Source organism: Chaetodon trifascialis, chromosome 7, assembly GCF_039877785.1.
Source record: "Chaetodon trifascialis isolate fChaTrf1 chromosome 7, fChaTrf1.hap1, whole genome shotgun sequence".
In the NCBI taxonomy this organism is placed as follows: Eukaryota; Metazoa; Chordata; class Actinopteri; order Chaetodontiformes; family Chaetodontidae; genus Chaetodon; species Chaetodon trifascialis.
In genome coordinates this window covers 12185604-12202515 of record NC_092062.1, presented here as the reverse complement: position 1 = coordinate 12202515, position 16912 = coordinate 12185604, and the positions used below count along the sequence as shown (strand labels likewise).

General features: G+C 40.8%; 1 protein-coding gene across 1 annotated transcript; it reads right to left on the bottom strand.

The window, feature by feature from the left end:
• Positions 1-12332: 12332 nt before the first annotated feature.
• Positions 12333-14056, bottom strand: LOC139333408 (C-C chemokine receptor type 2-like). Its single transcript, XM_070965781.1, has 3 exons — positions 13906-14056; positions 13566-13738; positions 12333-13046 (listed from the first exon to the last, which is right to left on the bottom strand). The coding sequence occupies exons 1-3, from the start codon at positions 14054-14056 to the stop codon at positions 12333-12335; spliced, it is 1038 nt and encodes a 345-aa protein (XP_070821882.1).
• Between the last annotated feature and the right edge of the window lie 2856 nt (positions 14057-16912).

The following is a 16912-nucleotide window of genomic DNA, read 5'->3' as shown; positions in this document are numbered from 1 at the left end:
AGGTAGCTCGTCTTTACCACTGTAATCGACAGGTGGGCCCAGGAGAGTGGGCTTCAGTCATATTGATGCCTTTCGCCAGCTCTTGCTTGCTGCTTGATGAGCAATCAGACTGCCTCTTGCCTGATCCTCCTGTTGTTTTTGTGTGCATCTCTCTCTCTCTCTCTCTCTCTCTCTCTCTCTCTCTCTCTCTGTGTGTGTGTGTGTGTGTGTGTGTGTCCCTGTCTATGTATTGACAGTCCATGCATGCCAAAGTGAATATATATATAGTCTTGCAAGGATGGCTGAGCATTTTGTAAGGAGGCATGTTTGTGGAAACATTTGCATGCTTTAGCTCATACTGAAAGGAAATTCATTACTTTTATGTGTTTGCATCAAGAACCAGTCATCCAACCAGCCAGACAATCAGCCAGCCAACTGAACAGCCTGTCAGAGAGGTACAGTGACTGCACCTACGCAGCTCTCCCCTCAGGGACTCAGGCTGTTGTATTTGTGAATCTGGGCAGCATGTTCTGATTAGCGGCAGCCATGTATGAGGCCTCACGTCTGGGAAGGTTTTGTCACACACAGGCAAAAGGTCTCCTCTGTCTTCCCAGAGGGGTCCTTGTGGGGGGTTTAGACAGGTGTTTGTGAATGTGTGTGTGCATACTGTGTATGGTATGTGGGATGCATGCACATGTGTGAATAGAAGTGTCACACTATTACTACATGTGTACGTATCACGCGTGCCCCTCAGGGATATACAATGAAGTGTGTGTGTGTATGCCAGTTTATATGCCGTACCTTGGCATACATCTAAGTTGAAATCTTCATGCCTGGGTTATGTTTTGCTTGAGTGTGTGTCTTTTTGTGTGCAGGGGCAAAGTGCAGCTGGTAGGGGGTTGATAGAGTAAGCACTGGGGTCGGATTAGCTTGACTTCCCCAGAGGAATGTGTCTGAATCTGGCCTCTCTCACACACTGCTGCTAATCCACTGCTGGGTTCTGCTGCTCCATTACTCTGGGTCTGCTACCTACTGCACCCAAGGGGCGCTGGGAAGGTGTGTGCAAGTGAAAGGGGGAGAGCGGAGATGCCTGTGCATGTGAGTGAGATGGTAGAGGGGGGTGGGGATGGACTAATGTCTGATGAAGGGCATTTGGGGGATAAAAAAATCATCAAATAAAACTTTCAAGCTTATGGAGTCCAAACATAAACTTCATAGTCATGAAGAAACTGAAGCTTCTTCATGCTCTTCATGTGAGCACTATTAACCTGCACTATTTATATTCTAATAAACGCACCCACCATGTGTGGTTTATCTTATGTGTCATGGCCTGTCAGTGAATAGTGACTGAAAAAGAGAAGAAGTCAGAGGTGAGGTCTGAAATAGACACAGGCTTTTTCTTATATCCAGAATCAGTTGTGCTGTGTAATATAATATGAATTTTACAATTATGACAAAAAGGACATCGTCGCACCTTATCCTGTAGGTGGTTACATGATGGCATACTGACAAAAATATGCATTGACAGTTTCACTGGCATGCCTGGCAAGATCATCGTCAGCCCGATGCTAGCACTTTAGCTCAGGGCAACACTCTGAGCCATGAGTCATAGCAAATGGTTCAGTCTGAGTAAATATGGATAAAAAGTGACATCAAAACCATTTTTGATCCATTTATCTGCGCCTGGTTCATGCTTTTCTTTAGTTCATGAAATATGATAACTCTATATTTTGTATCTCCCTGACATGATCTATATTGTTGATACGTGAACACGTACTCTCCTCTTCCCAAATCTCACCACCTTTACCTGATTATTACATGCGAGTTCACCACGCTGCTGTCTTGTTCTCATTAGGGTATATATAGGTTTCAATCAGATCTCTGCCGACAGAGCCTGCATGTGTGCTTTGTTCACACATCTGACATTAAATATTCTTTAACCTTTTATCTTTCAGGGAAAAGCCTGAAATAGTAGAAGCAGGCAGGCAGTGAAGGAGGGCAAGGGGGAGGGATAACTAGGAGTTGAAGAAAACAAAGGTTAAAGGTATTGATTGAGAGATGGTGGCAAACATAAAGGCGAGAGATAGAAACAGATGTGAGTTGAAGGGAGTGAGGGAAAGACAGGGAAGGACAAACAGGCAAAAGGAGGGCAGAGTGAGGATGAATTGAGGTTGTTGGCACTGGAAAAAAGAGCAAGAGAGACAGAGGAGAGGAACAAGGGTAAAGCATAATAATAAGTGGGCGAAAAAATAGAAACGAGGAGCAGAGAAGCCAAAGCAACGAGGAAAATGTAATGAATAGTGAATCTAACTAAACATTAAAATCTTTTGGGTGACACAAACCGCAGCCCACATATGGACAGGGAAGCTTGGAAGTTTTATTTATTTATTTAGTTAAATTCAGTTAAGATAGAAAATATTTCACTACAGGTTCCACAAACAACACAGTTTGTGTTTTTAAGGTCAAACTATTTAAATGGGATAATTAGCAAGATGGAAAGTGCTTCCATTCCAACAATAATTGGTGAAACTACAAACAGGAAAAAAAGGGGGGAAAAAAAGCCCTGTTCGCCAAAGTGACTCCACTGCAGCATACCCAACTTCAAAGATGGTCTCATCATATATTGAAATGTAGAATGAACAGTCTGGTGATACACAGACTTAATCATATGAATAAAAGATCAAAGGGAAAATTTGCTGATTGAGAGAGAGGAGGAGAGAATAAGCAAACGCTAGCTTTTTGATTCACTCCACAGAAGGAAAAAATGAGTAGAACACCTTTTTTTGAGAGGAAAAATGTTGTATTTGATTGAAGTGTGGAGGGGAGACTTGTGAATGTGCTGGTGGTATTAAAAATGTGCTGGGGTTATTGAGTGAGAGGTTTTCTGACAGTCCACAATATAATCTGGTATTCATGACAGCTAAGGCTAATCACACTGTGAAATGCCAGACTTACCTACACTGACTAAAGTGTTGCTATGCTTTAATAGCAAATTTAAGGCAGTGCTACACACAACCTTTTGAGGCAGTGAAGATGGGCAATTTCTGACTCAACTGTAGGCAACACTGTAAGAGTTTTTGAATGCCTTTGCTCCTTGTTACCCATATCACCAAATTCAGCCATCCCAGACATCCCAGCCAAGGAGAAAATACATCATTCTGTTTTTTCTTCAGCACAACAACTACATTACATTACTTCTTTCAACGCGACTGAAACAGCAACATTATTTTAACATGCTGTCAGTATCTCACTGCCAAGCAACAAAAAACAAGTTCCCTCTGTTGTACATGATGTGCTTGAGCACGGTGGATTCATGTGTAAACAGAGGCAGATTATTGGTTTTATTTTTTAGAGCTAGCATTACTTTTTGCAGAGCATGGTGCAAGGCTGAGGCAAAACATGTATTCTACTAAGCAGCTTAGTAAGTCCTGTAACACCAGTGTTGCTCCCAAGGTGAAATGCACGTCTGTCAGAGCAGCTAGCTACATTCCCTGTACATCAAACTTAACCTGAGGCTCAGGCTCCAAGCATTCCCTGTCTTAAGTGATGGTTCAAGAGCATCCTGGTGGTGCTGCAGCTTTGCATTATCACCATAATGCTCTTGAACTCATTCCATTCCTCACCTATCATTCACTTTGTCTCACATATCTTCTCTGTTACTTTGCTGTGCATTCTCAAGCAGGAAAAACATCTAAAAACAAACAAACAAAAAATAATCAATAGCTCAATTAAAATAGACCATAAATATGTTTCTTTGCCTTAAGCAAGAAACATGCTGTTATATAGCATCAGTTTATTTTGAACATTAATAACTCAGCTTCACAGGTTTGTTCGTTAGATGAAATTAAGTGTTCATATCCATGGGTAGCAGATTTATGTACCATGAAATGACATGGTCAAAAAGCAGGTTCATATGGCAGTCAGGCAAGTTAGGATTTTTATGATAAAAGGTCGGAAGAACAGAATAATGATTTTACAGTCTGTGCAAGATGTGGGGCAAGGATTTTTTTTCTATCAGCAGTATGACTTTGAATCCTCTTACTGCAGGGCACAACAGATTTATTTGCAGGACAAAATGCGTCTTCTAACAACGAATGCATGGACATCTTACAACTTATATTTCATTTTTCATGTTTGAAGAGGTGGATACAGAAAAAAATAAGTAATGAAATAATACCAACAGTCAGGCTGTAGTCTACGGGAAGAAAGGAACCGATGTGTTATTCAAGAGAAAATGAAACCCATTTTGTCCAGAACATAGCTGAAAATGAGTCGGTTCAGTTAGTGGATTAGATGACTCACACTTCTGTCTACACAAAGACGTTGATGTGATCACAAATGTGATTCATTTCCTCTATGTCGGATAGAGGAGAGCACATAGAGAACGAGGTAAAAGAGGCAGGTGACTCTGGGTCAGAACGTTTTATTTTTGCTGTGTCAGATGTTTGGTAATTATATCACAATGAGGCACTGAAATGGAATTAGATACCTGTGGGACTCCAGTGTTATATACAACATGACTTAATTAACTAATTCTGGAGCTGACTCACTGTGTGAAGCAGTTTCTACTGTTATGTAATCACATTTATATTCTAATTAAAATGAGCTTAAAATAGCAAACGTTTGCTCAAGTGGGATTCTGAGATGTTGCAGAGCAATGATTTGATCAGAGGTGAGGGATCGGTCTCCCTGATCTAGTATCAGATACACACATAAACCAATGATCTGCCTCTTTTACTTGTTTTCCAGCAGATTAAGTTGGTGTAAGTTAGACACATTTAGAACCTAAAACTGGGACATTCTGCAGATACAAATCATCTGTGCCTGAAATCCAACAGGTGGCAGCTTAACATGTTCTGGTGAAATGGCCAAAAGAGACAAAAAATAAAATAGATAAATAATTAATGATCTGACGCTCTACAACCTGCATCTATTTTTTTTTTTTGCAGTATGGGAGAGTCTTATATCATACCTCCATAGGATATGCTGCCTCATACTTGCCCCTATCCTGGGGCAAGTGCCAAAAAATGTGTCATATTTTTAAAACTGCTCTAAATTCATGGTTTGTGTTACTTCCATGGATGCCCAGAAACCATAATTATACACAGCAATTACTGTCTGAGGTGTTTGCATTTTTATTTTGCTGTACAAGCGTACCATTAAATGTGAAAGGCAGATCCATCTACCCTGTTCTCCCCGTATGGCTTTGAATATAAACACCTGTTTGTGTCCTGTTTATCTGTTTATAACATGAGAAACTGCAACTCAAAGACATTATTTGGAATAAGAAAACCTCACATTTGCATTTTGCAGTTAGTATTTAGATGATATTTTTTTTTACCATGGGTGACTTACACTCAGTTCAGAGATCTTCATAACAACAAGCTTAACGAGGGCAAAAGTTCTGCCTTTTTGGTTCTTATAAACCCGTGGGACCATAAAATGATCCCGTTGGCTTGAAGTGGTAGGAAAAGAAATAGAATAAGTGCCAGAGAGAGAGACAGAGGGGATATTTTGAGAGAGCAATTAGAGTCAGCAGAGGAGAGAGGATATGATTCAGGGAGGAAGGTGATGTGCAGACAAGTTCTCAGCCTGCAGTGGAAGACACACTTTATCACTCTTCCCCCCAGATGGGAAACTTGTAAAATTACCTTTTGTTTAAGGGCATTACTATGGCCCTCCTGAATCTAAGATTAAGCTCACTGCACAGAATCACAATCACAATCAATCAAAGGTGTAACAGGTATGCAGCTGGGATTGTTTTTGGTTGTGTTGAGAGAGTGCACATTGATTGTGGAGTGTGATTGAATTCCATTTTAATGTAATTTAACCAGGTACTCTTAAATGTGTGCATTTTCCTTTTGCCTTTGCCTAAATACCAAATTGCAGCAATCAAGACCTGATCCCAACACTCCCGCTGTGATTGCCCTTTACAAAACCAATTACTTGTTATGTTTGATGAATAAATATCTGTGTGGAGCTGCGTGATATATTTGATTTGGATTTCATTTTTGTCTGTGTCATAGAGTCAAGAGTGGAAACTTTGCAGCGCCACTGGAAAGAGGGGAAGCGTAGGAAAAGTTAATGGTGTCAGAAACAGCAAACGAACAGCTGTTTTACTTGCAGGAACAAATTGGGAAAGACTTCGAAAACTAGCATTGTATACAATTGTATAAGCTGTATGAGAGCACACATAGAATGAGATTGATTTGACAGTTAAATAGAGAAATACAGTAATTGAAAACAAGGCTCCTGGAAGACTCAACCTGCAAAATTTAGATGAAAAGAAACTGAGGGGAGCATTTAGTGATGTGAGTTTGAGAGAAAGCGATTGTGAACTGATTATTCGTGCCCTATTGGGAAAGTGAAAGCACGATGCAGCATACACAGAGTAGGTTTCACAGATGAATTTGCTGAATTTGTTTGTATTCTGCCCTGTGATGCCCAGTGCGTGTAAACAAAATCAATAAAAATTCTCCAGAACTTGCAAAATTCATCCCCATAGCAGTTTTAGGAAAATTCCAGCTCACACCACCACTCTGGATGTGTGCCCCAGCCATCACAACCTTCCCATTGTTGTCCTAATTGAGCTTATCTTCTGTTTATGATCGCTCTTGGCTGCCATGTTTTTGTGCTTTAAGCTCTTCTTGTGCGTCCTCCAAGATCCCCTCTCAAATCTCACAGTAAAAGTAAGAGGTAGTGTCTGTTTTGTGCCTTTTCATTTTTTATGCCTTCCTGTATTTACTGTGTTTTGCTGACTGCTGTTGTTACTTTGCATCATGACTCTATTTAGTTTTGCTCTTTACTGTTGAGCATCTGCATCCGCCTGAATAACAATACCCCGATTCCTTTTTGCTCCCTTTTGAATTTCCTCTTCGTTGTGCCATCGCTGTGAATAAATATTGTTTAACAAAGAAAATGAAACACCCCCATCATTCCTCCAAACAAGACATTGCAGAAATGTCAACAAATGAAAGAATAAATCGTGACTGTCAGAGTCAAATGGGAGTGATAAATTATTTTACGAAAAAGTAAGACAACACACTAAAAGAAACATCAGAATGCATTTCTCCTCATATTGCTTGTGTTTGCCACATCGTAGCCAAGCACACCGGTGACTAACAGATATTTATAATGCAGTCACGAAGCTGAAAGTCCACACATATTTTGGAAGTGGTGTTGTCTCTCAGTATAATGTGTACACTGCGCATCCAGAGTCAACAATAGTTTGAAGGAGTACAAAGTGATATTTCTAAGGTTGGATATTGACAAGCTTGTCAGGTAAACAGGAGAACAGTTTTTTTTGTTTGTTTGTTTGTTTGTTTGTTTGTTATATATTGTACAATATATGTGTTGTATTTTTTGGACTGAGGCAGTAAATCAGTTACTGTGCATAGCTAGACAGAGGTGCTCTATATGACTGTCTCATAACACCTCTGCGGATCACATGGAACTGTGTATTCCTTTTTCATTTTTATTCTCCATCTCCTCTTGAACTAATTCAACCAGTAAATCCTGTCAGTTATGAATGTATTTTATTTGTAAAATCCCTTTGCACTTGTACAATAAAATCCGTATCTGTGGAAAAACATGTGGGTATGTGTACAAAGGAATTTGTATTTGTAGAAAGCTCTGTATGCGCCCATGGAACAATAAATCTGAAGTGAGAGGAAACGCGTCCCATAGAAACACTTACACCTTAACGTTCATAGCTACAGCCTCTCAAGTCCCACACTACACATTCGCCCATGCATATTGCCACAAATAATAGCTAAATATCAGTGCATGCTGGAGAAAAGTGAAAACCATTTCAGGACACATTGATGGAGAATATTATGGTGCTCTGTAATGAAATAAGAAAGAGACTTGAAGCTAAGCCTGCTGCCATTAGTCAGTCATAAGAAATCTTCATGCAGAGCCATTCAGGCAACCGATAGCAACTAAAAGCGTTTTATCAAGTTCGTTTTTGTACAGCTGTGACTGGCACAGTGTGCTGTACCATTTTGGTGGGAAACAGCAGGTTGTGGATGGCTCTGTGTAGTTTGAGCAAGAGCCTTGATTGAGGTTAGATTTCCCCAGGATTGAACTCCTAGCTGCTATTTTAAAGGCGGGGAGCACCTCTCCTGTCTGTAACGATTTGTTGATGCATGTGGAGATGAACTGAGATAAGATGGGAGGACAGGATTCAAAGAGAGGTGTAGGTACTGGGCCAAGGGAGCAAATGGTGCAGTTAGAGCGAAGTATGATGGCCTGCAGAGCCAAGCTGTGACCTCAGTGAAGGGTTGAAATGGTGGTGGATCCAGCAGCTCGAGTTGCCATTTATAGCCGGTGCATTTCTGATTACTTAAATGTTACAATACATAATGCAGGAGTGGCAGTCCAGAACCTTAAATCAAGGTCTGTTTCTTACTGAGAGAGGAACAGTGGAACAGTGTGAGACCACTGGCAGGAGTGTCTATCACTCCACACACCCAAAAATGTGCATTACTTTACAATGCAACCGCTAATTCCCGAGAGGAAATACAGACAGAATTCCTAACTAAATGACCTTGTTCAAAGCAGAAATTTTGACTTGTCACAGGAGAAAAAGCACAGGTGTTACTACCACTAAATTAATGATGGCTTTGTTCTATTCATGTGTCCAGGCCATGACAGAGAGGCAGTGAACCAGCATGCACAAAATGTACATTCAGATCTGCCTTTACTGGTTAGCTGGTTATGATAGAATGGAATAATGATACCTTACTGTTGTCAGTTTGGGAGAGTCTGTCAAAAGAGACAGAGCAGTGCTGCTCCATTTAGCAATATAGACAGCAAGGACGACATCAGGCTAACTCCACTTAATGTAGCTTTATGTTAATGAGCTAGTTAGCTAACATTTTGCTGACATTACGCAGTGACTGCGCACTGTAATGTATCTGTGAAGACATCGTTATGCAACATTACATTGTAATGTTACCTTTGAGCAGATGTAAGTGTCCTTGGTGATGGTGCTGATGTTGAGCTGATGGTGAGGTCTACCACACAGCCCAATACACTCTTTACTTCTGACAAAATTGGTTTTCAGCTGCAGTTTATAGTTGGGGTCTCTTCAAGGTTCAGATGTTCATGAGTTGTTGGTAGTTTGCGTAATCAATTATTCATACAATTTTTATGCCACAAGAAGTCAGTCTAACTGTGACTTAAAACACTGTTAAACTCATGCTTTGTTTTTTTGTAATTTTCACCTCCATTAACAATTAGTTTAAATATTTTCCAGCTCTTTGAAGCTCCCTGATTCCCTTTGTTTGTTCCTTTTGGTGAGCACACTGAGTATTTTTGAGTGGACTTAATTTGTCATTTTCCCCCTGTAAACACATTGTGTTGTGAATTAGTGTGAAGTATGGGTTTACTCTGGTTTGTGGAAAAGCAAGTTGCTGCTGAGTTTGCTTTTGAAATTTCTTCAATGCTTTGGGTACAACAAATTAAATGAAATTCACCTTCACTGTACTGGAGTGGAGGCACAGAAATATCTCAAAACACTGGCACATAAAACCAAAACTACTTGCAAAATATGGTGAACTGGTCCTTTAATTGCTGGTCCTTTTGCAAATAAACCAAAATTCTTTCAAACCTTTGTCTAGAAAGTTGATATGAACATCAGTCTTTGAAGTGTTTTTGGACACAAATTTGTTTATTAATTGATTAAACACACAAACAGAAACTTGTATAACAGGATATCATCTGCATATAAGGCTTTTTCCTGTATATGACTGTCGAGATCCGTGTGTTAATCTTCCTTTGATCATAATTAGTCATGCAGTGGAATGAGTGAACAGCGTTTAAGGCAGCAGAGTAGGCGGACTAATGCTCTTTGTGGAATTATGGTTTGGATACACACACTCCCTGCACACACACGCACACGTGCGCAGACACACTCATACGCATGGCCATTTTGCTCTCTTTCTTCCTCCTTTCCCTTCTCCTCCCTCCCTGTCTCCTCCAGAGCTCGACAACAGAAGGCGGCTTATTGAACAGAGCTCTGGGGCGGGAACACATTCCATCATTTCAAAATGAAACAAGTCTCATTTTTCTCTTTCCTCTCTCTTGTCGCCTTACTCTTTCTTTTTCAGTCTCCATCCTACTTCAGTTCTCAAACCTCGCTCTCTGTTCCTCTCTCTATTTCTTCCCTTCTTTCATCTCCACCACATTTATACCATATTCTCTCTTTGTTCTTCCCTCCTCCTGTCTCCTCTGTCTGTGGACCAGGTAATTCCCTCTGCATCCTCCTCTGGGCAAACAAGATGACCCACTGCTTCCTAATTACCTCTGCACTCCCCTATTCTTCCACCATTATTCTATTACTATCAACTACATAATAATCATCAGGGTGGAAATTGGATGTAATAGCTTAGAGCAGAATGTGGTATGAACAAGGAAGCAATAAAGACAATAAAATGGCTTTGGTTTCCCAAAGTAATTCAGTCAAATTCATGTTAAATAGATTGGGCTCAAATGGAAGAATTATTAATGTTATTCACAACAAGTGTTAGTAAGCTGCTATGCTGTAGTTCTAAATCATCCCCTGCTTTGCATATAGTGACTCATGTTAAGGAGGGTGTCCCATAATAAAGGGAAGGACAGAAGTCTATCCTTTGCCACCAGTGCTCTTGTTGAATGTGACAGACACAAACAATCCCTGTTATCTATAGCTCAGTGCATAGGTGGGCTGTAATAGTGTTAGCAATAGCAAATATTTGAATCATTCATATCTGAGTGACACAGGGATTCTGCTCTGCACACTTCTTGTCAAAAACAATGCCAAGAACAACAGGGTGAAACTCATCCAAATAATAAAATATCCCCTCTGCTTGAGTCCCGCTTATCCCTCAAAAAACAAATGAAAAGTTTAATTTTATCTATTTTAACTTTTAATTTTATGTATATAAGAAATTGCACAATTACAGCAGATGAATGTGATGATCATCCCCCTTTTAACATAGCAGACATGCTAGACTGAAGTGAAAGGTTTACTCTAAGCCCATTCTCTCTGTGTACAAGCTGGCTCTCGAAGTGAGAGAAAACCGCAGCAACATTCTTGGCAAATACGACAACTTTAGATGGGAAAATCTAATGAAATACACTGACGCCTGCCTGATGTTTAATATCCTAAATGGCAACGCTCCTCCTCCCGTCAGTGCTTTTATTAAGCAGAAAAATTCAAACAACAGATCTACAGGATCTGCTCTGAGAGTAAACTGTGTAATCCCTCACAGGTCTAGCTCCCTCTGCCAATCATGCTTTTCTGTAAGGAGCTTCTCAATTGTTGAGCACTGCACTGAAATACGAAACCGTGCCAAGTATCACACCTTCACATAAAGCCTTTGGGACTGGCTTTTGAGAAGCTTGATGTGAACATCTACTAAATAAAATAAAACACATGCTAATTTGCTGCACGGTGGCGCAGCAGGTAGTGCGCGTGCCTCACAGCAAGAAGGTCGCAGGTTTGATTCCCGGGTCGGGCCTTTCTGTGTTAAGTTTTCATGTTCTTCCTGTGCATGCGTGGGTTCTCTCCGGGTACTCCGGCTTCCTCCCACAGACCAACATGCTCATTAGGTTGATTGGTGACTCTAAATTGCCCCTAGGTGTGGGTGTGAGTGTGAATGGTGTGTGTATCTGCGATCGGCTGGCAACTGGTCCAGGGTGTATCCCGCCTCTTGCCCGTTGACAGCCGAGATAGGCTTCGGCCCCCCGCGACCCCGAAAGGGATAAGCGGCATAGAAAATGGATGGATGGACATTGCTAATTTTATCATTGCTGTTGTTGTTACTGACTAATTTGCTGCTAACTTGATCAATGTCCTTTGCCCGATGGTCAGCTTTACATGGATCAGGTATGTATGGCATATTTACTTTTACATTTAACAACAATTTGGTGTGACCTTCTATAGTTGTGTCTTATCTGTCTGTGCTGTATGACATATGTGTTCAGTACATGATGTTACCATTTTACTAACTTGTAACTGCCTCTTTTAACATTTTATCAAGATCATCATAATAAGTCGTGTGTATGTGTTACTGCTGCTCTGCATGTCTGTATGTGTAAAAAAGGGTTATCTTCAGTATGGCTTGGCTCTATGTTGCTTGCATGGCTTCATGTACTGAATAGCGGATATTCTTGCTGTATTATTGTACTAATGTTTCCTGTTGCTCTGCATGGCCTGCACACTGTCTTTCAAAGCTCATTTGGTTGCTGTTGCAGTCTTTATGTTGTCTTGTTGTCCTCTGTCTGTGCATTTCAACCCTCCCCTCAGTGGTTTCAGAACATCTCACCACGAGACCGCAGCTGAACATTAGCAAGGTGTGATCTTCATTCTAATAATCTGATCTTACGGGTGTGTTGGACGTCTCTTTCTCTGTGGTGTCTCTCTGGCTGAAAGTCCATCTGTTCTGGTGACTCCAGCAGAGGTACTTAGTGAGCACATTGCCCAGTGACTTTCTAAACTTCTCCCCTACAAACGCATAGATGACTGGATTTACGCAGCAGTGACACAGTGCGATGATCTCAGCAAAGCTCATGGCAGAGTTGATGTTTTTTGAAGCCTCGCAGGTGTTCAGGATTTCAAACAGCTGCAGTGTCTGAAGGAAAACCGTGACGTTGTAGGGGACCCAGCACACCACAAACACACACACAATGGTGAATATCAGCTTCATAGCTCTGCCCTTTTTGGAGTTCCTGCACTTGGACAGTACAACCAGGATTTTCACGTAGCAGAAAATCATGATGGGGAGGCACACGAAAAGGCCCACAGTGTTCTCACTGAAGTTTCGCAGCATCTTCCAAAACAGCTGCCTGTCCTCTGGATACAGTGGCTGGCACTGGGTGCTGTTATCATCTGGATCTTTCTCCAAGGAGGCAAATACCACCTGAGGGATCGCCACGATGACAGCTATAACCCAGATAGTGATGCTGGCTGTGATTCCATAGCCAAGCGTCCGGGCTTCAAAGCCTGCAACAGCGTGGACGATGGCCAGGTAGCGGTCCACACTCATCAGGGTCACAAACAGCGTTCCACTGTAGAAACCCAACTGTTCAGAGGAGCAGAGGGGGAAGCAACGTCAGACCAGGATGTGACATAAGTTGACATTTGTCAGGCTTTATGGCCTCGATGATGTTCTTCACACAGCTGACATTACACAGCAGCTGCTTCACACATCACCCAATATACACATAACTTGTGTTTACAGTGGAATCTACGAACACTGTAGTTATATTAATTTAATTTTGGACTAATTTCGAAAAAAATCCAGACTGTTGGCAGCAACACTTTAAAGACTAACAAGAAACACCTACTCACACACTCCAGCTTCCATTTATGCACTGACATTTCAGATGCAGTGTTTGTCAGGAAGTGAATTCAGCAGCCTGATCATAACTTTTCATACCTTGACAACACTGGCACTCATAAAAACTCATAGAGTAACTGCAGGAAGAAGTCATTTCTAATCACTAATTACTGTTTTGCACCGCTTTATGAATTCTGCTTTCTAAACAAATCATTTGTCATTGCTCCGTGTTCTCAGCACTAAAGATGATTTGAGCCCCACCTGATAGACTCCGGTCATCAGTTTGCATAGTGCAATGTTCTGGGAATTGTAGGCCCAGAGGGGCAGGGATACAGCCAGGATGAGGTCAGACAATGCCAGGTTGAGGAGGCATACGTCCGTCATCGTCTTCAGCTTTATGTGCCGGAGAAGAACCCAGAGAACTGTGGTGTTTCCTGTGAAACAACAATAATAATAAAATCAATTATTTCAGGTTTCTTGTTATTTCTGGAGACAAAAACAGAACTGTGGTGCATATCTAACTTTTGAATGCATCAGTTTCTGCTGAATGCAGTGATTCATATTTCTTTTCTTGTTAAGAGTGGGGCCTTTTGGAACATACCGAGCAGGCCGAGACAAAACAGTGTGTAGTAAAGAACCGGCAGGACAATGGCTAAGTTGGACAAATCTGGACCTTCATCCTCATCACAGGTGGAATTATAATCGTAGTCGTACATCTCCGACATTAATGGATCATAGTCTGTAAAGTTCATAGTGCTGTGTGAGAAAGAACAGAACATTACACATTTGGTGGCACAGTGGACGGTGGTAACACTGTTGCCTCACAGCTAGAAGGTCCCGGGTTCGAAAGAACAGATGCAGGGTGACTGGGTGACATCATAATATCAGCAAAACAGTTCAATAATGACCAGATTCATCAATAAAATCACTAAAGGTCAAACAGCAAAAAAAATCATGTCAGGGATGTACAAGTTAAGTTATAATAGTCATAAGTTATAATAATGATGGCAGTGTTACAAAAAGTTCTTTATACACAACATTTTTTAACTCTAACCCATGTTGGTATTAACCCAAAGTAATCATCAATGATCATACAATCAGTATTCAACAAGAGAAGAAATAATATGAAAAATGTGCAAATATGAGGGAATTCAGAGATATTATTGGACCCTCCTGCCCTTTAAGTTAGACTTTTCAGATATAATCATGGTGTTTAGTGAAGGAGGTGAGAGAGGCACAGATGAAGTAAATTTGCTAAACATTCTAAATTGAAATGTTAATGTTTGTTCTGCATTGTCTGCTTAAGTCAGTGCTCTGGAATTTGTATGTTCTTGTCACGAGCTGCCTCTCTGTCCCTCCCTCCAGCCACATTCCCATTTCCTAAAATACATTCATTGTCATTTTCATCCTGTCAACCAGACGCCCTCTAACTTTTTCATCATCCCACATCCAGCCACACCTGCCCTGCAATAACCTCTTGGCCTCCGGTCCCAGTCACCTGATCTTCCCGGCCCACCGCCTCACCTGTTTCAACTCTCCCTCATCATCAGGTACTTAACCAGCAGAAATATTTTCAAACTTGACGGTGAAATGCTTGTGTGTGCACAGACTGTAAAGGTTAAACTGACAACTTTTCATACTTCCCCTTTCAGGTTGTGGTTTTCTCAAAGTTAAGGTTAAGTGCAAATCTGCTGCTGCAGACGCTATGAGACTGAGGTTGCCCGCTGCACCGGGAACCTTTTGCTGTTGCTGTTTTGCTGTTTGCTACACGCACAACTGATGCAGCTGTGAGGGTGGTTATCATGTGTGAATAAAAGCGAATACTTGTTTTGTGATGGTGTTTCCCCAAACTGAAAACTGAAACTAAGTTTGACCGTGGCTTGTTGCAACACACCTGTTCTTTCTTTTGGCAGCTGATGATGAAATGAGGCTGCTGAGGCTTCAAATGCTGACGTTGTTGGCAGCTGCTGTAGTTGACACGGTTTCTCACTCAGCTTCAGCCAGAAGCATGTGATTAAAAAGGGAAAACGAAAAAGGGAAAATTCAATTTCTCACTTAAAGTTGCAGGTGCACATACTGGTTCATTGTCAGTTCACTAAAAAATCAAGTATCCAAAACCTTATTTAGAGCACAATTCCCTTATACATTCTTACTTAGTCTATAAAACTTAGAAAAGTATAAAAATACATAATGTTATATGGTATATATTATATATTACATTTACATTAGCTTCTATGGTAAGAAGTCATAAGGTACACTGTGTTTGCTTGCAGATTTGATGCACAGCAATAGTGAACCTGCACATTATGTTTTCCAACAACATAGTTCACGGATTGTGTGCATTTTGTGTTTTGTAGTCAGATTACATTTACATACATTTCAGCACAGACACAACATGTGTAATGGTCACCTCATGAAGGAGTTTACTTTTAACACCCATGTACTTTCAATAGTACATGGGTGCATATTTTAGGTATTTGGTGTATGAAGAAAGAGAATATTGTGCCCAGTAGCAACAGCAGAAGAAACCTGCAGGTTGATTCAGCAACCCGTAGACAGGGTGGGTGGTTTACTTGATTCAGAATGAACCAGTCTGTCTCTTCAATTGTGAGAATGTTGAGTGATTAAATGACGCACGGAGCTGATATTGTTACAGCAGAGGAAGATTTTCAGCACACGTCAGTGTTGAACAGTTGTCCTTGCCAGCTAAACGTATCTTCAGTAGAGAAAATAATTCTGGATAAAAGTATCTCTAATAGTCCAATGAAATATATGATACACACTCGGGTAATCACGCAGCTTTAAGCAGCTTACCTTTAGTCTGCAACTTGATGACTGTACTGTACTGCTGTTTCTGCACAGTTTCAAGACTTCAAGAACAGTCCAGATTGAGCTTTGTGAATGAGCTATTTTGTGTGATCATGACAGATAGCTCTCTCAGTGCTGTTACTGTTTGTCAAATGCTATTTCATTGTGAAAGAGGTAGTTGTCTGTTGTAACACTGACTGATGACCATGATGCCATTGATGCATTTTGTTTTTCTATGAAGGAATGTTGAACATAAATATGTCACTGTGGAATTAGAATAAATGTCCTCACCCATGGACTACAAGCAAAACAAGCATAAAATAGTGGAAATTCCCTGAGACTGCAAGTCATATGAATTCAAATGCTTAAGATTATCCAAACACAGGAAGCAGAACTGAAAATAGTCTCTCTCTTGAAAGTCCTTTGTAGGATAAATTGTAAAGCTTGAGCTCATTATCCAATGTAATGGATACTGTGTATCTGACACAATAGTATCTACAGGGCTGTGTGTTTGCATTTTTACAGGCTGCAGATTCATCAGAAATAGACATGTTGGATATGTCATATAAAAGAATGTGCATGCAGAAATGAAAAAAAAAAAAATCCTTTACCTGCCAGTGCTGTTCAGAAGATAGCTGATAGTGCCATTCAGTCTGGATCACAAGTAACAGCGATGGACGGCTAAATCAAAGAAAGTATCAGCTGTGCATCCAATGTGATTAAGTGCTGTCAACAAGAAATGAGAAATGGTTTGTACACCAGGAAAGAGGTGTGATAAGTGTGCAAACCTTGTTAAGAGT